The 23,431-nt window shown below is 34.4% G+C and overlaps 3 protein-coding genes and 1 long non-coding RNA gene across 4 annotated transcripts; 2 read left to right on the top strand and 2 right to left on the bottom strand.

The window, feature by feature from the left end:
• Positions 1-671: 671 nt before the first annotated feature.
• LOC143558667 (uncharacterized) lies at positions 672-6,994 on the top strand. The gene is made up of 8 exons (XM_077047463.1): positions 672-1,038; positions 3,125-3,265; positions 3,451-3,678; positions 4,808-5,015; positions 5,525-5,661; positions 5,742-5,822; positions 6,478-6,544; positions 6,622-6,994. The coding sequence occupies exons 1-8, from the start codon at positions 734-736 to the stop codon at positions 6,928-6,930; spliced, it is 1,476 nt and encodes a 491-aa protein (XP_076903578.1). The 5' UTR covers positions 672-733; the 3' UTR covers positions 6,931-6,994.
• Positions 6,995-8,329: 1,335 nt separating this feature from the next.
• On the bottom strand, positions 8,330-10,724 carry LOC143558663 (protein CDC73 homolog). The gene is made up of 4 exons (XM_077047461.1): positions 9,663-10,724; positions 8,772-8,854; positions 8,598-8,691; positions 8,330-8,520 (listed from the first exon to the last, which is right to left on the bottom strand). Exons 1-3 carry the CDS (start codon positions 10,693-10,695, stop codon positions 8,599-8,601), a joined length of 1,209 nt encoding a protein of 402 aa, XP_076903576.1. The 5' UTR covers positions 10,696-10,724; the 3' UTR covers positions 8,330-8,520; position 8,598.
• Positions 10,725-13,019: 2,295 nt separating this feature from the next.
• On the top strand, positions 13,020-16,712 carry LOC143558665 (putative protein phosphatase 2C 10). Its single transcript, XM_077047462.1, has 5 exons — positions 13,020-13,203; positions 13,738-13,977; positions 14,575-14,851; positions 15,861-16,015; positions 16,472-16,712. Exons 1-5 carry the CDS (start codon positions 13,180-13,182, stop codon positions 16,607-16,609), a joined length of 834 nt encoding a protein of 277 aa, XP_076903577.1. The 5' UTR covers positions 13,020-13,179; the 3' UTR covers positions 16,610-16,712.
• Positions 15,471-15,834, bottom strand: LOC143558666 (uncharacterized). The gene is made up of 2 exons (XR_013139781.1): positions 15,655-15,834; positions 15,471-15,603 (listed from the first exon to the last, which is right to left on the bottom strand). It is a non-coding gene; the product is annotated as an uncharacterized LOC143558666 (long non-coding RNA).
• Positions 16,713-23,431: the final 6,719 nt, after the last annotated feature.

The following is a 23,431-nucleotide window of genomic DNA, read 5'->3' as shown; positions in this document are numbered from 1 at the left end:
TTTAGTTCTATCCCTTCGATGCGCGTGGTTGTTCCCACCGCGCAAGGGGATATGGCTTGGAAATCTTCAACAGTTTTATACTTGGATGTTTTTATGTAATTTTTAAACAATGTAATGTATTGTATTAAACATTTCACGCGCAATGAAAAATCTTTGAATGTTTGCAATGGCCCGTGCTTAATTATCAATCCCCACTCGCGCGCGCCCGGCTGTTTCCGCCGCTCAGGGCCGGGTGTGACAAGTTCAGTTTCAAAAAAATAGATCAAACATGTGTGCGCGTGTGTGTATATATATATATTTATATAACTTTGTTTAGGCAATTGTGTAACACATTTTATGGTAATTATTGTTCATTTGTTTATAATCAATTAGTTATAATTTATCAAAATCTGATAGATACCTGATGGGTCTTTGGTCGGATTTACCCGACGGGTAATTACTCAATAAAAACCCGACGGGTTTGAGATGAGTTTTCCTAATCGGGTATGGGTTTGTGATTGCCTAAACCCGTATCAAACCCGACCCATTGCCATCCCCTAGAATTGAAGATGAATGTGTTGTGTAGTTTATAGTTGTGCATAATAAATGTAGAAACAATAAATATTGGGTGAGCATTTCATTTCATTTCAGTCAAACTAGATTAACCACTTTTATTAGTATATTTCTTTTCACAAAAACGTGTACCCTGACTCGATATTCAATAACATCCAGATACACGCCACCGTAACTCACCATGCCGCCGGCTGGCGACGGCTCCACTATACCTGACAACAATTGCTCATGCGAATACGACGACGTCGTTGTACGGAAAACCTGTCCACAATGCGAGCGTAAATCAAAGAAGAACACTCTCACATCTTCATCTTCCTACTCACTACTCACCTTCGATTCGTTTCCGGTTGACGAGTATGATAAGCGGTGGAGAATATTCGCAGCTTCCGTTAAAGGATTTGTAATCGGAGCTGGTATTAAAGGCGGCTTATCGCTGTTTGCGATACTTGCACGGTTACGGCGTAGACGATTGCTGTCGTCAGCTAAGTAAGTAGTATTAGATCTCTTTAATACTTTCATTTGTGATTATTGTTTTGAGTAATTGAGATTGCGAGTTATTAACTGGACTGATTTTAGGTTTGAATTTGATGCATGTGAGATTTGTAATGATTTATTAGAGAGAAGTAGGCTACTGTTTAAATTGTAATAACTAATCCTTACTGTTTTAATATATCTACATAACCTAATTTTGTAATGATTTATCACAGATACAGTATATCTGATAACTGCTGCTGTATTGAGAAGTAAGTTAATGTTTAATTTGTAATAAGAAATGAGAAATCGTTACGGTTTTAATCTGTTTACATAACCTAATTTTGTAATTTAGGAGTTACAAGTTACTATTCAACTGGAATGATTTTAGGTTGAAATTTGATGCGATTTTTGTAATAATTTATCATAGAGGCGATGAATAATTGATGATGCATTGAGAAGTAGGTTAATGTTTGAATTATGAGAAGAAATTCTTAGTGTTTTAATCTATCTATCTACCTAACCTAATTTTGTAATTTAGGAGTTACAAGTTACAACTCAGCAGGACTGATTTTAGGTTTAAATTTGATGCAACTTTGTAATTATTTATCACAGATACAATGAATTTGATAACTGATGCTGCATAGTGAACTAGAAGATGTTAATGTTTAAATTGTAAAAAGAAATGCTTACTGTTTTCTATCTACATTATCTAATTTTTTAATTTAGGAATTACAACTCCACTAGACTGATTTTAACTTAAAATTTTGTGTGAGTTGTGTAATGATTTATCACAGATACGTTGATATTGATAGCAAATACTTAATATAGAAAGCCGTTTAGGTGTAAATTATAACCTAATTTGGTAAATAGGTGTTACATTTTAATGTTCATATAGAAAGTTCAGTTAGAGTTTGCTTTGTTGATCAAACATCCCCATCTCAGCTTCGAAACCTTTAATGTGTATGAAGGTTCTGTTGAAACATCTTGTTACCATTTATTGAGCGTGATGGTGACAGAAACTTACTTTGATTTTGCATATGAATGCTTGGATTGATCTTAATTTTAAAAGCTTTGCTTATTGTTTGTATTTTTAATCGCCAAAAGGGAATTATATTTATAAGTTTCACATTGAAGTAGCTTAACTCAGTGTACTCCCTACACTAGTGCTAGAATTTCTCAGCCTACCCTACAGTGGAGTGGACCTCATGTTTTCATCCCTATGTGTTACTTGACATGTGAAATTCAATCTTTTAATGCTAATTTATGCTAACCTTTGAATTCTGGAAATGAATAAAAACACTAACTAGCAAGAATGAAAAAGGGGATTCATTAATGGTTCTTAGAGGGAAGGTATAAAGCGGCTAAAGGCTATGAGCTATGTTAATAAATAAGATTTTGATGCTATTGATGCAAGAAGTATAAATTGTTGGACTATGTGTTTTGGGTTGGTTAGTTAAAGCGTTAATGCCACGTAGGCAGTGGGCTTTAACTAACTAACCCATGATTCATGTGTAATGGAGGGGGGTTAGTTAACCCTTGAGGCCCACTACTTTGGCATGGGTTCTTGATGGCGCCTGGCTTGACATGATTTGTAGTGGTGTTTGGCGCCTACCTTGCTTGCGTAGCAGGTGATGACACCCCAACAAGCATCAATCACATCACTCAGTCTTAAGAAATAGGATGCTTTTTGGTTTTTAAGAATTTGTGGGATGGCACATTTACAGTTTACTTAAGTTGCATATGTGGTATGCTCTTAAAACAAAAGGAAACTGACATTTAGGTCAAATTAATTACTGTAATGAATATTGGTAGAAGTTTTTTATGTTTCGAGGATGTATATTTCATAATAATCACACATATAAAATTACTATTTACTACGTTGAAAATTTACTTTAATTGCCTATTGGAATATGTGGTCGTTTTTATTACTTGTATGTCTTGTGTTTTTTTTTGTTAGAAAATGATGTCGTTGTCATCTTTACTTTGAAGGCAAAAGTTTTAGTTTATTCAAGATCTGTGTATTGATTATTTTGTTAGAACTTACTAAGGGAACATGGGTCATTTATACAAGTTTTACATATTGATGTTTTTGTTTCAGGAAGGTGCAGATGGCTTCGGGTGGTGACGATTTGATTTTGGCATTGAAAGAAACAGTCAGATATGGTCTCTTTCTTTGCACTTTTGCTGGAACATTTGTTTCAGTTGATGAGTTAATAGCTGCTCTAGGAGGACACCAGAGGCATCTCTCTCTCTCTCATATTAATTATTTCTCTCTGCTTTAGGTTGCTGACTAGGATCAAAATAGAAAGATGTGGCATCTGATGTGGATCTCCATGTTATTAGGTCCCACCATCAGATGCCACACCTCACCAAGTTAATCCTAGTCAGCAATGTAAACGGGACTTTTTTATATGCAATCTGCAGAACAGCAAAATGGAGGGCTTTAATAGCAGGGGCAATCGCCGGACCGTCAATGCTCCTCACTGGATTCAACACACAACATACAAGCTTGGCTGTTTATATTCTTATGCGTGCAGCTGTCCTGGCATCACGTTGTGGAATAAAAAGCAAGCGATTTGGACACATTTGTAAACCTCTCACGTGGGCCCATGGAGACTTGTTTCTAATGTGTCTCGCATCTACACAAATATTGTATGTAACTGCTTCTTGGCATATATATTTGTATTTCCTAAGTTCCTAACTAAATATAGGGGTGTGCATGGTTGGTTTTGGGCTCAAACCGAACCAAACACTGAATCTTCGGTTTTTGAGTTATTGAAAATCGTTTGGTTTCGGTTTTATCATTTGGGCTTGAAATTTTTAGGCTGATTTTTGTTTTTTGCCAAAGATAATGGCTTTGGGTCTAAATATTTTTGTTAATTAATAATTAATTAATTGTTATACATTTGAACGTAAATATTTGGGTAAACACTATTTATTTAATTCTTATAAATTACTTAAAATCAAAATAATGTAAATTTGGTTTGGTTTTTTGGTTCTGATTACATGCAAACATGAAACCAGAAGTTTGGTTTCTACGAAAACGTAAAACCAAACCGTCATTTGGGATCGATTATATCGGTTATTCAGTTTTGTGCACACCCCGGCCCTGCTACTTAGGATAATGTATACAATAGGCCATTCAAGTACTCAAAAGTTCCCCTTACTGTAACCTAACTATTAAATGATTTTAGAGGCAACTCAAGTATCATATTGGTTTCATTTATGCTGATTCGGTCAAAAAAACTTGCCAGAAAATAATAAAATGACAAAATGCCCAATAATATTGCAGCTTATGCCACACCCACAGTTGTGTAAGTAACAAAGATGCTCATGAATATATCTAAAAGATTCAGCTCTAGATGAACAGTCAAAACATATTTTGCGTAGATTCAGGGGTATTTTAGTTATTATGCAACTCTAGAAGTGAAAACTGCTTTAAAATTTAGAGTTGTTAGCCTCTAAAGTCAGTTTAATTTTAGTATCTTGTTTCATTTATAAACATTCAGACATAAATATTCCAGATGATAAAAATTTCTCTTAAATTTTCTGAAAAGACAGATGAGGAGTCAACATGTTATAGGTTAAGTCAACAACTTTAAGTATGCATATAGTTTCATTTACAATATTCTGCAATTTTCCTAGCTGGAATTGGTCTAAAATGAAACTAGATATATTATATATACTTGTTTAAAGGTCAAACTTTAACCTATAAATTTGGTTACAATATTTTTCAGTTCTTTCATATGATTTAAGATTGCTACAATTTGGGTTTCTCCAGGTGTGCATACATATTGAAGCAAGATAGCTTGCCACAATCATATAAATCATTTCTGAATAAACATGGTGGAAAAGACCCTATTATCCTTCAAGGCGTTAGAGATATTGCTTGTGGCATGCCTTTTACTAATCTTGAACAAATACAAAACCTCTACAAAAACAAGGGCGTTGATGTCGTACTCGACCCTCAAATGAAAGTTCCCTGTTCGGTAATTGCTCCCAGCTTTTGTTCTTATTATTACTATAATTATTAGAGGTGATAAATTTTGACCTGTTTACTTCTGAATGGGTTGATATGTTTTTTTCCTTTTCTTTTTCCCTTCTAATGGGTACAACAAAGCGCATCTATAAAAGCATTAAGATCTCCTTGATTACTTTATCTGAGAAATTAGATTATTGTTTTGAGATGAGTCTAGGCTCAAGTTCAGCTCATTTTACTTAAGAAAGCTCAAGCTTGGCTCTTATGGAGTTGTATTTCTAAATTTCGAGTCAAGTTCGGCTCGTGAGTAGTTTTTGATTTTTTTTAACGTGAGCCGACTTGTTCTTGCTTGTAGAAATAATATAACTTTGTAATCACATTTCACACTAATTGATCACAAAAAAAGCTAATTTTGACCCGTTAGGCATAGTTTAGTACCTGCTAGTGCTAGTAGCTTAAGTCATTTTTTTTCTAATGACATGGAATTTTTCTTTTTCTAATGACATGGAATTTTTTCAGATTATACATGAAAACCAATCATGTAGTTGGCATGCGATTTCATTCTTTTTTCAAGCATACAAAAGAGCAGTACCCGTTTATCTTCCTGTTTATTTGATCCCTGCACTTATAGTACATCGCCAAGGACTCGGGAAACGGTTTGTATATGTTTACATTTTTAATTTTTATTATGAAGTAGTATGTTTTCATTTGAACTTATTAATTTTACTTGATACAGGCCTTTCACAATATTGGCTAAAGGCCTTTTTGGCACTGCAAGATCAAGCCTGTTTCTTTCTACATACTGTTCTTCTGCCTGGTCAGTTTGATTAACTTTAACCAAACAAACGATTGAACATGAACAGTAAATGAATGGGGTTTTCTTGTTCGTATTTGTTTGTTAATTGTATAACTGTATAAACAAATGAATATAACTGAACACAGATGAACATATATAAACGAACATACTTGAGCAAACACCAATTTTAAGTAAGCGTGAATATAAATTTGTTGTGCCAAAAACTTTAATAAAACTAGTCTAAATTGTAACGGGTTGTATTTTAATCTATTGAAACTAGACTAGATTGTAATGGGCCTAACAATTTAAATAAATACATAAATGAACAAACAATACCTGTTCATGTTCGTTTGTTTAACTAAATGAACAATCAAATTTTGTTCATGTTTGTAAATTTCTTAAATAAACGAGCCTCCCGCTGAACAGAACGGTTCGGTTCGTTTTCAGGCCTGCTCAACCGAACTTTTGACATATTAAAATTACAAACATGTTTCATATGTTTGTATAAGTTTAACAAGTTCAAGGACAATAATATGTCAAATTCGTTTAATTGATTTTCATGTAAACCAAGTAAGTATGTTAGTTTTTTGTGGTAGTAATATTTAATTGATTCCTCTCATTTTGTTGGTTTCATAATGTCTATATTAATTTCATTAATATTTTTATTATTTATCAGGATCTGGACATGCTTCCTCTTCAGAATTTTCAAAAGATGTAACATCACCATGCTAGCATTGGGCACGGTAAAATACCACTTGCTCACTTATACATGAATTAATTTACTTATTATTATTGAATAAAAAACTCTCTTTATAAACAGTTTCCAACTGGTCTGAGTTTAGCAATTGAGAAAAAGAGCAGGAGAATAGAAATATCACTCTACTGTCTTGCACGAGCAATTGAAAGCTTCTTCACAACAATGTCAGACCTCGGTTACTTCCCACAATTAAAAAACTTAAAACGAGTCGATGTGTTAATATTCAGCCTCTCAACAGCAGTCATAATGCATTGTTACGCCATTGAAAGGGACGTTTTCCGGTCCAAGTATTTGAATGTGCTTGACTGGGTGTTTGGTGTCCCTCGTTCTCCATATGATGCAACCCCAAAAAAGAAAAACGAAACGAACTGACGGGTTTTTTTGTTTGTTGTTTATGATAGATTAATTGCAAATAGTTATAATATATTTTTTTAAACTGAAACTGTTAAGTGTTGTATGCTTTGTTTGTTGAGTACAGAACTGAGTAGGGTTTGGAAACTGAGTTGGTTCAACTGGACCGGGCCGATCCCAGACTGCTCAGTTCAGTTGAGTCTTCAACTGGTTCGGTCCCATACTGGTCAATTCACGCTTGATAACCAAGCCAACACTGGTTTTAAAAGTGTAGTTAGTTATCAGACTGCGGACAGGGAAGGTAAACAAACCTCAAAACATTCGAGACGGGTATGAAATTAGTTTTTAGAGTTACACGACTATCCAACACATATAATGTTTACCCGAGTCATATCTGTAAATACTTTCATTTTATTTTTTACTTTTTTTAAAATTGGACATATAATGTTTACCAGAATCATATCTGTAAATACTTTCATTTTATTTTCAACTCTTTTTAAAATTTGGTAGCCTTATATTTGACTTGTAATGAGTAAATGGGTGTTGAAAACAGTTACAACTTACAAGACTAGCACATGACTTATTGCCAATTTACTACGACTTTTAATATTTGCTAAGCAGGAATTATTTCTTCAGTTTTATCTAACTTGTCAAGATCCTTGTTAGTATTCTTCATCGGTTTCAACCCGTTGTGTCTTCAAAAAAATTGATAACATAACGATCTAACACACATTCATATGTTCCCCACGGCCTCAGCTAGATCCCTTAAGACTTGAGAAGCTAGTAGGGTCGGGAGTTGGGACCATTGCAATAATTCATGACACGCCCTTGATTGTAGACTCGTAGGTTGCTCGGGCTTTCATGTGTATATGTTGATCATTTGTATTTTTTGACTCGTGCCCTTGAGTATATGCAACTCATTTGAGCACCATTGCAATCATTCAATACGAACATCTAATACACTAGACAAGATTTCAAGTGCATGTGTGTTTCACGAAAAAATAAAAGCGAATTTAATGATATCTTAAGCTGCCTGTTCAATTTCATTCTCGACTCTCAAGACCGTCACAAGGTGTTTCTTAAGGCTTCGATCTTGGGTCACCTTCTAACACCTTGATTCAAGCTCAGCGGTCAGTTAGGGTAGTGAGCAAAAAGCTTCGCAAAAACGAGCACCATATAAAAGTCTATAAATAAATAAAAAAAATGAGTGTCATTTTGTTACATTCTTTGAACCCTCATTTATATCTTTCACTTATATTTCTTCAGCTAATTAATTTAAATTTTTCTTCACTCAAATTGGGTTTCTAACTTAATGTAGTTACTGTTCAAAAAATTCACCTTAAATCCATCTTACAAAGCAAATCATATTGTCAGTCGAAATATAAGCTTATATCATGATAAATATGACATTCATCTAAAAAATTATACCTTAGGGTTTAAAAGTCTACAGTTTGATAGAAACAAAATGTTCTTGATTTGTATTTTTAAACAGATTCATACAGAAGCAGGTTTCACATAGCAATATTCATACCATTTCTTCCACATACCATGCCATGTTGAAACTTTGTTCTTCATGTTGGTCTTTTTCTCCTGCAGAATCCAATTAATAAACTGTTCATAAAAAATTTAATACTCTAAAATGATGATAATTTTACAATATGCTATATGTATATAAATTGATAAAATACCTCAAGAACGCGACCGTGAACGCACAAATTCTTCTAATCTGTCCCAAACATCAAGTGCAGCTGCTCTGTCCTGGTGCCTTTTGTTCTTGCTTATCTAAATATTATACGAAAGGGTTAAAAAAAACAATATGTACAGATTAGTTACAAATCCAAAAGCTACAAAACTAATCTCACCGATATGATTTTCACATTCCATTGCTTCACAATCTTTGCAGACTCGACACTATCGTCCTCAAAACGCATGTAGAATCCAAGAACTAGAACGAATTTACAGGATAAATGTTATTCAAGCATATAAGTTTAAAGGCATGATTGTAATACAGATCCCGTTTTACAGCATTCTATAGCAATTAATAATTATATATCAAAGATTCTGTGCATGAAACCGAAGACAGCTATCTGTAACTAAAATAATCAAACCGAACCAAAACAAAAAGCCAACGTTTGATTTTATGTTTCCGTAAAAACCAAATTTTCGATTCGGTTGCGGTTTCTGCATTTAATTATTCCTGAAAAAGCAAAGCGAATCATATTTATGGATTTTCATTTACTATTTTAAGTTTCGAGTAACTTATAAGAGTGTAATAAATAGTGCAACCCATATATTTTAGCCCAAATGTATAATAATCTAGTAAATAACTAAATATAATTAACAAAAAGATTTATGCCCCAATTCATTACCTTGAGCCAATTTTTGTTCAACCCAAATCAAGTCCAAATGGTAAAATCAAAAACCAAAGGTTTCCGAAAGCTCTTATGGTTTAGTTTGAGCCCAAAATCGACTTAAACCAACCAATAGCTCTGCTATGAGTGAGATATTACTAGTTATATTTGTTTATATGAAGCTTTTGGCCCGTTTCAACTTTTAACAGCTTCTTGGATCATGCACAAAAACATGAACCGCAAGAAGAATCTTGAAGCATAAACTGACATCACAATAACATGCTTCAAAATTTCCTACTTTAACCGACTAACCACACATAAAAATTCATCATTTTGCACATAAAAATTCACAATCAACCATCATAACTCATAAACCTTATAAACAACAACAAATCCATTTACCTTTATTGAAGATCTCGACATGATCCTTAAACGGCCAATCTTTAAACTGCCATTCCTTCCCCAACACAAACACCGCCACCACCCGACCCCACTCCTCCGCCTTCAACGCCGACGGCTTATCCCTCACCTCATACGCCGTCACCACCCGATCCCTACTACTAAACTTCTTCAACACCGTCACACACTCCGGCTTCGGCCCCTTCATCTGCTTCATCTTCACATCCGTCGGTATAAACACCCCGTCCTCCAAAAACTCCTTCACATTATAAATCGTAATCAACGTCTGCGACGCACTCGGGACCAAAATAATCGGCACCCCGTCCCCAATCTTACTCCCCTTTAACCCCATTTTCGCCCTCGGGTTCCCGTCTAATCCTAAATCATCCCCAAACCCTCTATCAATCCGGTTCTTCGCAACCAACCCGTCTTTCCTCTGCTGGGTCTCCATCTTCTGCCGCTCCTCGTCCCGTTTCGTCGCAGCCGTGAGGACAGAATAAAAATCCCTATGCCGACACTCCAAGACCGTCTCGCGGTCCTTCAACGGGCGTTCCATCGCCCGAATAAACTCCATAGGCGAAACCCTTTCTGGGTTTTGCTCATCCACCAAAACCCCATGTGGGTTTAACGTATTTTCCTCATTATCATTATTATTCAAATCAAACTCGTTATCAGTAGGCAATACATTCAAATTGGGGTAATTTGGATAATTCGGGTAATCGAATTCGATGGCATCAGTGGACGGGACACGGCCGTGGAGGTATTCGATGAGGGGTTTGCGGTCAAGGAGAGTGACGGCTGGGATCTTGTGTGTGCCGGCGTTGCGGATGTAATCGTGGTGTTTGGTGGTGAGATTGGTGATGAAGTAAACTAGGGTTTCGAGGGTGTAGCGGTTACCTTGTTTGGACCGGTAAGCGGTTTCGATGGTGCAGGGGAAGGTTAGAGATGAGCCGAACCGGTAGTGGTCGCCGACTCGGACGATTTTGTCGAGCTCGTTGCGGATGGTCATCTCACGGAGAGCTGTCAGTGGATCCATTGCTGTGATAGTGAAGGCGACTGTAGCAGCAGCAGCAGCAGAAGAAGAAGAGGAGTGATAATAGTGAAACCAATATGTGAATAATGATATCGAACAAATTCCCGTTTACTCGCCGCCGTAACGCTTAAGTTTTATCTGGGTTTTATCGATAATACTCATGTTTTACCATCATCTGGGTTTTAGCGATGTAATGAACGGTAAAACCGAACTTAAACACAAGAACAATCTCACCATCATATAACAACTATTAACAATTCCAAAGCATTTGCACAAAAGGTTTGAAGTACTTGCTTTCTAAATTTTGTGGCACCGACATATGGCTTTTTATTTTGTGTTATAATAAAAGAAGGTTAATATTCGCTTAATCCTCGCTAATATGATATTGGTACACTTGATTGCTTTCTCGGGATTTAAGTAACTTTGTCAAGATCTTTGACATCATATTTGTTGTAAGCAAAGTATATCAATACATGCATGCTCCTTTGAGGACCATTGTGTAGCTACAAAACAAATCCCTTGTTACTTAACAAGCACAATTAATCACGAACTTCTAATTTATCACAACTCTAGTTTCAAATTTCAAGCCTTTACTGATTCATAATTGTAGGGATTTCGTCTATTCGTTCCTTCTTAGATGTCGACTGGGCTGACTGTCCCGGCAATTATTGATGCACGAGGGGATTTGCCATATATATAGGTACTAACTGGTTTCCTTAATTGTGCGAAAATAACAAAAACAATTTTGGGTCATCTACTGAAGCATATTTCAAAGTTCGCTAACACATTGACTAAATTAACCTGGTTAAAAGCTTTACTAAAAAAACTTAGGGCTTATATAAAATATGCAGATCCATTTTTTTCATGGATGAACAAAGCATATGTAATAATAGATATTTAGCATTTATAGTTGCATTGTGATTAGCATTTATAGTTAGAATACTATCTCCAAAGAGGAGATCTCTTTGTAAGGGTATGCGTAATAGGGCGACGATTGTGGGCGACTGGGGCTACAAAATTGATAAACACCGCTCCCCATACGATAATAGGGGCGATAGGGGGGGGGGGGGTGTTTTGTCGCTTGTTTGTTTTGTTAAATATTATTGTTAAATTATGATGTGTTAATGATACACACACACACACACACACATATATATATATATTGGGCTACAACACCATTACACCCTAAAACGAAAATCTCTCATTTGCTAACTAGGCATAAAATGACATAAATCGCCACATTTTATAACCCCTACACTACACAGCCTAATGATATACATAGGGTTAGTAGCAAATGATCATCATCAACCATTCTATAATCTCGTGTATTACTTCCTTTATTGAAGTTGAATATCACTTTGTACATCACAAGTTGCAAGAGGAAAAATATGGGTACATTTCATATTCACATAAGGTCAAATTGCATGCATTTTTACAAAACCTCTATTAATGCATCGATTTACACGTATTTATGCTCCAAGCTGCTTGTCGTGCTTCGGCCTTAGCTTGTGGGGACACAATGTAATTAGATAAACATTAGAGGTAGTAGTATGTAAATATGTGCTACGTGTATAACCCGATCTTCTATACAGGATTGAGATCGTGTGAGAACCATTTGAAAATTGAAAACTTTGAGAACAATTTTAGACCACAAAAAAACTCTTCAGGAAAAAATAAAAAAAAATAAAACCAAAAGAAAAAAAAACCAAAACGTTTATCTAGCATCCCTGTTTCATAAAACAAAAAACAAAACAAAAAAAATTATCGGTTTTACTAAATTATACATATATGTATAATACTTATAAACACATGTATATATACACGTTATTTTCATACACATATGTGTATATTATGTAACTGGAGATTATGAAACCAAGATGCTAGATAACGTTTTGGTTTTTTTACTTTTTTTTAATTTTTAGTTTCTTTTTTTAAAAATTTAATGGTTTTTTTTTTCAAAATAGTTGTTAAACTTAATATTTAAAAAGTTCTCCTAAAATCCTCATCGCTCTTATACAAACCTTAATTACTATTATGACTACAATTTATACAATTACACTTTCATTCCATACGTTTAAAAGTTTAATAACTATTTAATTTGAAATTTGGATTCTCCATTGAATTTATTTTCTTAAGAACCAAATATTTTACATATTTACACCAATCTATTTTTTTCCTTTATATTTCATTATATCCTTATATACAGAATATAAGGATACTACTTTTGACAATTGGAACACAAAATAATTACATACTACTATTATTAGTAATGGTATTGCAAGTAGAGGATTAAAACATGTAGTGCTTGGTCAACAAACATCTCAAGTCAACGCGCGAATTCCTCTTTTCCTTGTTCTTTCCAAACAATATAATCTCACCAACGCTCGCTCTATATATTATTTACTACCAAACTTATGCCTTAAATCTTCAATAACAACACCACCTTTTATTCCATAATTCATACCACCGTCTTCTTATTCTTATTTCATGGAAACTTTATGCTGTTTACGGGTTATTCTTTTATTTATTTATTTATTTTTTCCTTTGTATGTTATGTAGTTGATTGTTGTGATTAGATGTTTTAGATGATCAGTTATATATATCAGGGTTTATGTTTATTTTAGCTTCATAATATTATACTTGATTCATCTGTATATGCATGCTTTGATTGTATAATTATTTGGTTGACAATTGTTTTCTTGTTAAACACAAGGTGTTCCATAAACCCTTGAATAAACTAGTTTGTTTGACTTTTATTATTTTTTTCTTTCGGATTTTAAATATTTAATTAGTTACTTAGTTATTTAGTTATGCTTATGTATGATTTTACATAACCATATCTCTTATTTTTAATAGTTTGATACAAACTAAGTTATGTAAGTTTTTAAATAGTTGATTATTTTTAACATGAATAATCAGAAAGTTATATTCAGTTTTTGCTTAAATTTACTAGAATAAGTTTAAATATTCACATGTGAAAGATGCATCAAAGATAAAGAAACCGTTTTTTAGCTATATTTTTTGTAATGATTTTCGTTTGTATAGTTTGGAAGAGGCCCGTCATCATATAGCTCGGGTAAGGGTAAAAATCATGATGGTGATATAAAATTCGGGTTTGACTTGGTTAAAGGAAAAGCGAATCATCCAATGGAGGATTATCATGTTGCTCGGTTTGTGGCACGAGACAAGCATGAACTCGGGCTTTTTGCCATTTATGATGGCCATTCAGGAGATCGCGTGCCTTCGTATCTTCAAAAACATTTGTTCGATAATATCTTGAATGAGGTTAGTATAATCATATTATTGTAAAACCTTAAAGGTTGTTCGGTTATTTAATACACTAACGAACATGAAAAAAAATCGTGTTCATTTAGTTAAACGAACGAACATGAACACGTGTCTCGCTCATTCATGTATGTTTGTGAGCATTTGTTTGTTTAGAATTCATTTATGTTTGTCCATATACGTTCAGTTATGTTTGTTTAAGTTTGTTCAAGTGTGTTCATTAATATATTCTTTAAAATTTTATGGCCCTTTACAAGTTGGTCTAGTTTTAACAACACATCATTCTTTACATTACCTTTAAATGGTTTTATCCTAGTTACGTTCGTGAACCGTTTGTTTATATTGTTAACGAATGAACACGAACATGATCATTTTCTTAACGAGCAAACACGCATAAGAAAACCCCTTACGTTTAATTGTTTGTGTTCGATCATTTGTTCAGTTTAAGTTAAACGAACGAGCACGCAGATGCTCTGTTTGTGTTCATTCGGTTCGTTTACAAGACTAATTATGTTAATGACCAAAATTCTGCATTGATTCAAAAAAGTGACCACTCCTTATGTTACTGATCCATATGAGTTTGACCAAAATTTGCAGAGCGATTTCTTGGTTGACCCGAAGAGATCGATATCCAACGCGTACGAGAAAACCGATGAAGTTATCCTTTCACACGAAAATGATTTGGGGCGTGGCGGGTCAACATCCGTGACAGCCGTCTTAATGAACGGCCAAAAATTATGGGTTGCAAATTTGGGTGATTCGAGAGCGGTTATTTCAAAAGGCGGTAAAGCTATACAGTTGACTACCGATCACGAACCGAGTACCGAACGCGCCAGTATTGAACACAAAGGAGGGTTTGTCTCAAATATGCCAGGTTTGACTCTAAGTTTGACTTTCTATTAATAGTGACACACTTTCAAATTATTTATAAATTGGTTTAAGTCAACATTTTACTTTTTGTCAAAACTCATAATATTTAGTTTAAAAGATAAAGTGGTACAATTACAGATATTAAAAGTTAAGCTGAATGCAGTTAAAAGTGTTTATTAGATACTGCAATTTGACATTATTTTGCACTACTGCAACTTTCTTGCATTTTAAATTTATGGGTAAAAATGACATTTTTTGGTATTTTTTTATTTGTTTCTTTTACTTTCTATGAATACAATGAATCACCATGAATGATATATATCTTCTTTCGGTCAGGGGTAAAGCTGTCTTTTTAAAATTCATTCTCTTTCTGACTTTCTTAAGTTGTCATTTTAAAGATTCATTATCATTATGTCAATTTTCATTTGCTATGAAAATAGCGTTTTCTTTCTATCAAGGGTAAAGTTGTCATTTTAAATATTAGCTCTCTTTTTATCCTTTTCATTCGCTATGAAAATACCGTCTTCTTTTAATTAGGGGTAATGTTGTCATTTTTAAGATTCATTCTCTTTTTTATTTTTCATTCACTATGAAAATATCGTTTTCTTTCGATAAGGGATAAGTTGTCATTTTTAAGATTCATTTTCATTGTCTTTTTCATTCGCTTTGGAAATTCCGTTTTCGCAACCATAATGGCACCAATAATAAAGTTGTTACCTTTCAGGGTCAAAGTTGTCATTTTCAATAATCTTGATTCTTTCATCATCACCACATCTTGGTGCCTTAAGCAAGTTCTTGCTTTTCAACTAGGGGTAAAGTTGTCATTTTTGGCATCTTTATCAATTATCACATATACTGATATTTTCCTTTAATAATCTAAAGAATTCAAAAACATGACAAATGTACCATACATTAATAAAAATTAACTATATAACTTGAAAGCTATAAGTTTGAATTACTTTTACATAGTTAATATTCTTGTTTAATATGTATTTTGTGATTTTTTTTATTAGGCGATGTCCCTCGAGTGAACGGACAGTTAGCGGTATCTCGTGCATTTGGAGACAAAAGCTTGAAATGTCATTTGAGATCCGACCCTGCAATTCAAGATACGATTGTAGATACAAGAACCGACCTTCTCGTGTTGGCAAGTGATGGTCTTTGGAAGGTACCCTTTTGTTTTGTCTTTAGTTTTAAGTTTAAACTTCATGAAATTAGTCGATTTGGATTATGTTTTTTTCTTAATCTCAAAACGGGTCTTGTTCACAAATCAGAAACGGGTCAAAAAAGCAACTTAAAGATAAAGTTTTAATGCACACAACTTAATAATGTACTTAGCGGGTCTTATTCCAGTCCAAAGGTATTTTGGTCTTTTTGGAAAAAAAATAGCATAAAAATTGGATAGTGTTAGTGTACCAGACGTGATTGCAACGAGAATAAAAGATGAAGGACTGAAAAATCAATTTTTAAACTATTGAATAGAAACATCAATTTTTTACTAACCACATAGACGAAAAGTGCAAGTTACTCTAATACATAATATACCCAAATTATTTCAAAAAATATAAAAAAATGAATAAAATGTGCTTTGTATTATTAATTATTGTTTTGTTGATTAATCTAGGTTATGGATAATCAAGAAGCGGTAGATATTGCAAGAAGAATCAAGGACCCTCAAAAGGCTGCTAAACAGTTAATAGCGGAAGCTTTGAAAAGGGACAGTAAAGATGACATATCTTGTGTGGTAGTTAGATTCAGGTGATATTTTACCGTCCTTTTCGAGTGATTTTCTGTTTATATTTTTAAATTTTCAATGTGGGTCCTGTTTGTTCGCGGGCAAAACAGGACCGTAAAATTAAATGAGAGAGATATCGACGACTTCTATGTAAAAAGAATGAATATAAATATTTGTGTATCTATACTTAAAACATTATAAACCCTTTTGATGGGCTATGAGTCTTGGTAGAATGGTAGATTGCTGAAGAACATATTTTTTGGTAGTTCTCTCTTTATGTAAATATCTCTCTTATTGCTTGATTGTTGAGTTTTCTTGATTATTATAAGATTTTGAAGAGTTTTCTTGATTATTGTAAGATCATGGTTGTGATTGTACATTACCTCAAATTCATTTGGTTGGCGGAATAAATATTTATATATTGGTTTTAATATCAATTAGCATGTCTTTAAACGAACCGAACAAACAGGAATGGGGCTTGTTCATGCTCATATTTTTTACTTCAACCGGAAACTAAAACAAATATATTTTCATGTTCGTATTTGTTCGTTAAGAAAATGAAAGTGTTATTGTCCGTTTATGTTATCTTGTTTTTATTCTAAACAAGCGTAAATGTACCAACATTAACAAACGTAAATGAACGAGCATAAGTGAAGAAAATGATTGTGTTCTTGTACATGGCTCTAAAATTTGACTAGTGTGCATGATGAGCCGATTAGTACTGCTAATAAGTAATAACTAAATTTAAGTGAATATGTAAATGAACATAAACAAATGATCGTAAATAAACAAACGTTCACGAGTGTAATTAAACAAACTGGACACGTAATGTTTGTTCATATACAGTTATTGAATTTTCCATTGAACACTTTACTGAACATTTAGTTCATTTACAAGTCTATCAATGTGATCACACTGCAAATAATTTTTTTGAATTTTCCTTTCCTTTTACAAAATTTCAACTAATAATATCGTATGTAACTATGTAGTAGTTTTAATCGACTAAATTGATGAGGTTTGGTTCAGAGGTAGTAGTTAGGTTAAGGATGTTAGTCTAATACAAGATTATCGGGTCTTCTATCCCACAAATGCTCGACCAACTCATGCCGAACGTTGCCGTGTAACTCACCGCTCTTGATGATATTTATGTTGTCGAGTCGTTGTTCATTGGTGATCGTCGATTTTTGACTTGGAATATCACCTTGGTAGTTTTGACAAATAGCTTGACCCTCGTCTTCTAGTATCATGTTATGTAGGATTATACACGTGACTAGGGCTGTAAACGAACCGGACGTCCGGCGGACGTCCGGGCGTCCGTTCGGCAAGAAGTTCGTTTATGTTCGTCCGTTTAATAAACGAACCGGACATGGACACAAAAATTTCGTTCGGTAAGCTTAACGGACGAACACGGACAAGGGCCAAGTCCGTTCGATAGTGTTCGTGAACGTCCGGTAACGTTCGTCCGATTACGTCCGGTAATGTCCGTCAGGTATCGTTAGTATTTATATATATCCAGTATTGTAATTTAACTGCGGAATTTCTAGTTTTATTAATAACACTTTTATATTACTACACATGTTTGATGTCTCTTATATTATAGTGATCCACTTTATGTTAATATATTAAGTGTTAAGTATATTTGGATGTTATATGGTGTAATTCCTAATTTGTATGTGAAGTTGTTTAGATATATGCTTGGTGTTAGTATGTGACCGTTTATATTTATCCATTAGTGTTCGTTGTCCATTAATGTTCACATGTTTGTTTGTCCATTAGTGACCGTTTGCCCATTATTGTCCGTTAACGTCCGTTTAAAATATTAACGGACGGACATGGACGGACACGAACAAACTCAATTTCTTAATGGACGGACACGGACATGAATTTTCGTTCGGTAGAGTGTTTGTGAACCGTCCGTTTGTCCGTCAAAAGCTTAACGGAAGGACACGGACATGCTCTCGTCCGGTTCGGTCCGGTCCGTGTACACCCCCAGTGATGACGACTTCCGTTATCTTCTCCCTTGTCCAAAATCTTATTGGACTCGCCAACATTGCCCATCTTTTCTTTAGGACTCCAAACGCCCTTTCAATATCTTTCCTTGCCGATTCTTGTTTCTTCGTGAAGTACTTTCGTTTGTCAAAAACTGGAGATGCGTAAGCTTGAACAAGTATCCCCCATTCGTTGTAAATACCATCAACGAGGTAGTACCCGTACTTGAAATGTTCTCCATTTGCAAAAAAAGCTTGAGGGGGTTCAACCCCGTCGATAAGGTCATCGATTATCGGTGACTGATCGCTAACATTGAGGTCATTATTAGACCCGGCAACCCCAAAGAACGCATGTCAAAACCAAAGATCCTGTGACGCCACTGCCTTAAGTACAATAGTAGGGCCGGGGTCATCACCTCGATGGAATTGACCTCGCCAAGCAGTGGGACACATAGCCCAACCAACATGCATACAATCAAGGCTACCGAGCATCCCGGGGAAACCATGCTTTTCACCGTGCACCTCGTATATGCGTTGGATATCATACATTGTTGGTCTACGCAAGTATCTCCGCTTGTATAGCGATATGACCCCTAAATATAATTATTAAAGTTATATAAGTTATGTAAATATTTAAAAAATATATAAACAAACGTAAAGAAAATATATACTTCTACAAAAGTGGTTAAGCGCATCGCGTCCGGTCTTTTTAGCCATTTGTAGATACTCGTCCAACATGTCCGATCCAACACCATACGCTAGTTGCCGAAGAGCGGCGGTAATTTTTTGAGTAGCCGTGAACTCGGGCTTACCTCTAGCGTCATCCCTTTGTTGAAAATACTCAAAGTGCTCCGGCAAGTCATTTGCTAGACGCATGAATAATCGTCTGGTCATTCGAAAACGGGTTCTAAAACTATCCTCACCATATGTGGGATTGGGAGTAAAATAGTGACGTATCAAAGTATGTTAGCGGTCTTTCGATCACGAATACGCGGTTGCCGGAACAATGGGGCTCGGGGGCGATTTTGAGAGAGGCTTACCGTCGTTTGAACCACTTGACAAATGAGTTCGTCTTCTTCGGTAAATAGGAAGACGAAGACGAAGACGATGACAACGATGCCATTTATAAATATGAAGATAAATAGAAGTTTTGATAGAGAGAATGTGTGGTTTGGGTTTTTATAGAAAGTGTGGATTTGTATTTATAGGTAAAAAAAATAAATAAATAAATAAACAAAAAATTAAGTATATTTGACTGGCCAACGGATAGGTTGACCAGTGAACGAGTCTCCAACGGCTATTTCTCCCGCGGTCACAGTCACGCCGGACCACCGCGCCCCGGCTCACCTGAGGGGTGTAACGGTATTCACGAGCCACGTAGGTGGCCACGCCCCCTGCTCACCCCCCACTATCCTCAGCCTTATAGTGTAGTGTGATTGTTTATCGAGCATGATTAAGGCTTGACATTTATAAGTCTATTGTTTAGATGCTATTTGTTAATTGAATTTTCTCTATTACAATTACGAGCATCTTATATATTTCTTAAAACATATATTTGTTTTAAAACAAATAAGGATAAAAATCCTGGAATACTATGGAAGTTTCAATATTGTTTAGTTATTGTGAAGAGTTGTTATTTGCCGAACTTCCACGTTTCCATCATCTCTACTATGGGTGGCAATCTTGACCCAAATCCTTTTAAATGGGTTAATTTGAGTTGTTTTAAAAATTAAATGAGTTGATTTGAGTAAAAGGTTTTAACTAAATGGGTCAATATGAGTCATTTTAAATTCCATCCTTTTATTTTTGGGTCAAAATGGGTTTACAAGTTCAAAGAATTAGGTCGATTTGGGTTAGCGTCCTAAGGAAATGTGACAGGTCTCGGATCGGAACGGGTTTTCATACAAGACAGGTTTCGACACGAAACGGGTTTCAGATTGGAACGTGTCCGATTCATGTTTCAAGCCAACACGAGTTTTCACCCGTGACGGGTTGGGTTTTGGTTTCTTTTTGGTCGATTCGGGACCCGTTTTTGTCCGTTTTTTCGGTTTCGGTTCGATTCTCGGGTTTTTTTTTATTTTATGGAACGAGGTCAATGTAGGAAACATTTTAGTGTTTTTACTTTTTTTTGTTTATGCTTTATATTTTGAGTTATAATTTTTTTATTATTATTTTTGAATATTTTTTTGAGAGTTTGTGATCTTTATAGAAACCCCTAAAAAAATTCAAAAAAAATCATAACTTAAAATATAAACAATAAACAAATATTTAAAAACTAAAATGTTCCCGTCATTATTCCCGTTCATAAAAAAAAAAAAAAAAAAAAAAAAAAAAAAAAAAACTCGAAACCCGGTTCGACCCTAACCTATTCCGACCCAAACCAAAACAACCTTTTTTAATTGACCCATTCTGACCCAAACTCATTCTGACCCATGACTCGTTTTGACCCATGACTCATTTCAACCCATGACTCGTTCAACCCGACCCAACCCATTTCCACCTCTAATCTCCACGTTTCCTTATTTCTAGCATTATATTAGAAAGAGTAATGGGTCCATGTTTTCATTAGTTAGAATCTACACATTTTCTTCTACATGTTTGTAAGCCCATATAAAGGCATTATTATTTTGTTAAATGTTTATGAATGGAAAATATGAATTAATATTCTGGTTATTTCTCTAAATTTCTAATCTGGTTTTCGTCTATTTTCTTTGGCCAACGATTAATTGTTGGAACCACATCAGTGGTATCAAAGCGGTCTTGATCCACTCTATGGACGATCAAGAATGGAACGAGTCGTTGGATCGAATCATATCAACTATTGCTGAGATGATTGATCTTCTCAAAAGCATTCGGTTCCCAACCCCTAACACAGCTTCCGCCATCACAACGACAACACTAGCCACTTCCGCCAAACCACCACAACCTGCCCCCGCACCGCCTGTTCCGCCATCTGAACCGGCCCTGAAAGCAACAACTACTCTGGTCCCAAAACCGCACACACCGCCACTAAACTGTGCCTCTTCACCCTCCCTCTTAGCACCAAAACAAGGCCTGGAATCTCCTGCACAAAATGTCCCATCGGATGCATCTAAACCTACTCCAACATCAGCACCATACTTGATCTCGCTGGTCCAACCGACTGCCTTTGCGACTGGATTAATCGACCCTCTTTCAGTCTTGTGCACCAACGGGCGCTTATGTTTCAACAGAGAATTAGTGACTGAAGTACCAGTTAGACAACGTGATTGGCGTCCACCGTGGCGCTTCACTACAAATAGTATGTATGTTGCCGAAAGAACCGAATGGCGACCACCATGGCAAATTCATACCGTTCTTGAGGACAAGAACGTTTTGAAGTGTGAGGGAATGTTATGTGCCGAACTTCCATGTTTCCATCATCTCCACATTTCCTTATTTCTAGCATTATATTAGGAAGAGTAATGGGTCTATGTTTTCATTAGTTAGCGTCTACACATTTTCTTCTACATGCTTGTAAACCTATATAAAGGCATTATTATTTTGTTAAATGTTTTATGAATAGAAAATATGAATTAATATTCTGGTTATCTCTCTAAATTTCTACTCTGGATTCCATTTATTTCTTTGGCCAACGATGTGTAAGTGTTTAAATTGATAAGCTAAATAGAGCAAATATGAAAGTTTGTGTGAAATCCTAACTTTGAGTTTATCATCTATAATATCAAATATCCAATAACTTTGAAGTTACATTTATTGATCGTTTTCACAACTAGAGTTTCATATATTAATTACAAAAGAACCTCTATAATTTAATACTTAATAAATTAATAACTTTGATAAAATTAATAATTTGTTTGGTCCCAATTTGAAATTAGACAAAATTAGACCTCAATCGACAAAATACTAATTGTTTCGAAATCTCAATATAAATACATTGGTCCCAGCGAAACTATAAATTAATAATTATTAAAATGTTTCAAAATTCTAGGATTGTCTAGTACAAAATGAATCTATGGTCACTTGTTTTTTGTAAACTTCAAATTTATATTGAGTTCACCTTTAAATCTCCTCATTGCACTTAAGAGTTAAGTCACTGTATTCCCGTATTGCAACAAAAAGTTGTGAAGAGTTGTTGCCGCTTGCAATGCCTATTTCCGAGTGACAGGTTCCAAAGGTACTTGTTTCTATGTTATTCAAATAGGTAAAGTAAACGGACATGTAAATTTTGAAGATTGATGCATTAATTTGAGAGTTGCTCACAAATATAAGTCAACTCTTTAAATTAATAAATTATTAATTTATTAGTATAATAATATCTCACTAAATTAATAAAATAATCTGATCCTAACATTATTAATTTATGACAGAATTACAGAAATTGTCATTTATGTTTGTATCAAATTTTACTCGTTGTCCTTTATCTTTAATATTGATATGTTTTATCCTTTATGTTTAAAAATCCAACAACGTTTATCCTTTAACAATAACCTAGTTAGTTTTTCTCGTTAACTTTGGTTATCTGCATTGCATATGAGGGTAAATTAGTCATTTTACCCTTAAAAAAACAGTTTAATAATTCAAAGTAAATTTAATTAAATATTAAAACAAAAAACTTTTATTGTTAAAAACAAAATTTACAATTATTTTTAAATATTTATAAATATCTTATATGGATTAGGATCATGAGAGAACCTTTTTGAAATTGAGAACTATGAGAATCATTTTTTACCACAAAAAACCCAAAAATAAAAAAAAAATCATAAAATAAAAAAAACACAAAAATCAAAAAAGTATAAAAACCAAAATTATTATTTTAACATCTCGTTTCATAAAAAAAACTCGGTTTAGCTAAATTATATACACATGTATAATATATACA

The sequence above is a fragment of the Bidens hawaiensis genome, unplaced genomic scaffold, assembly GCF_021521415.1.
Source record: "Bidens hawaiensis isolate Kalapana, Puna unplaced genomic scaffold, B.hawaiensis_p1.1 tig00019582_1, whole genome shotgun sequence".
Taxonomy (NCBI): domain Eukaryota; kingdom Viridiplantae; phylum Streptophyta; class Magnoliopsida; order Asterales; family Asteraceae; genus Bidens; species Bidens hawaiensis.
The sequence above is the reverse complement of the archived record's forward strand: the minus strand, read 5'-3'. Positions and strand labels throughout refer to the sequence as shown.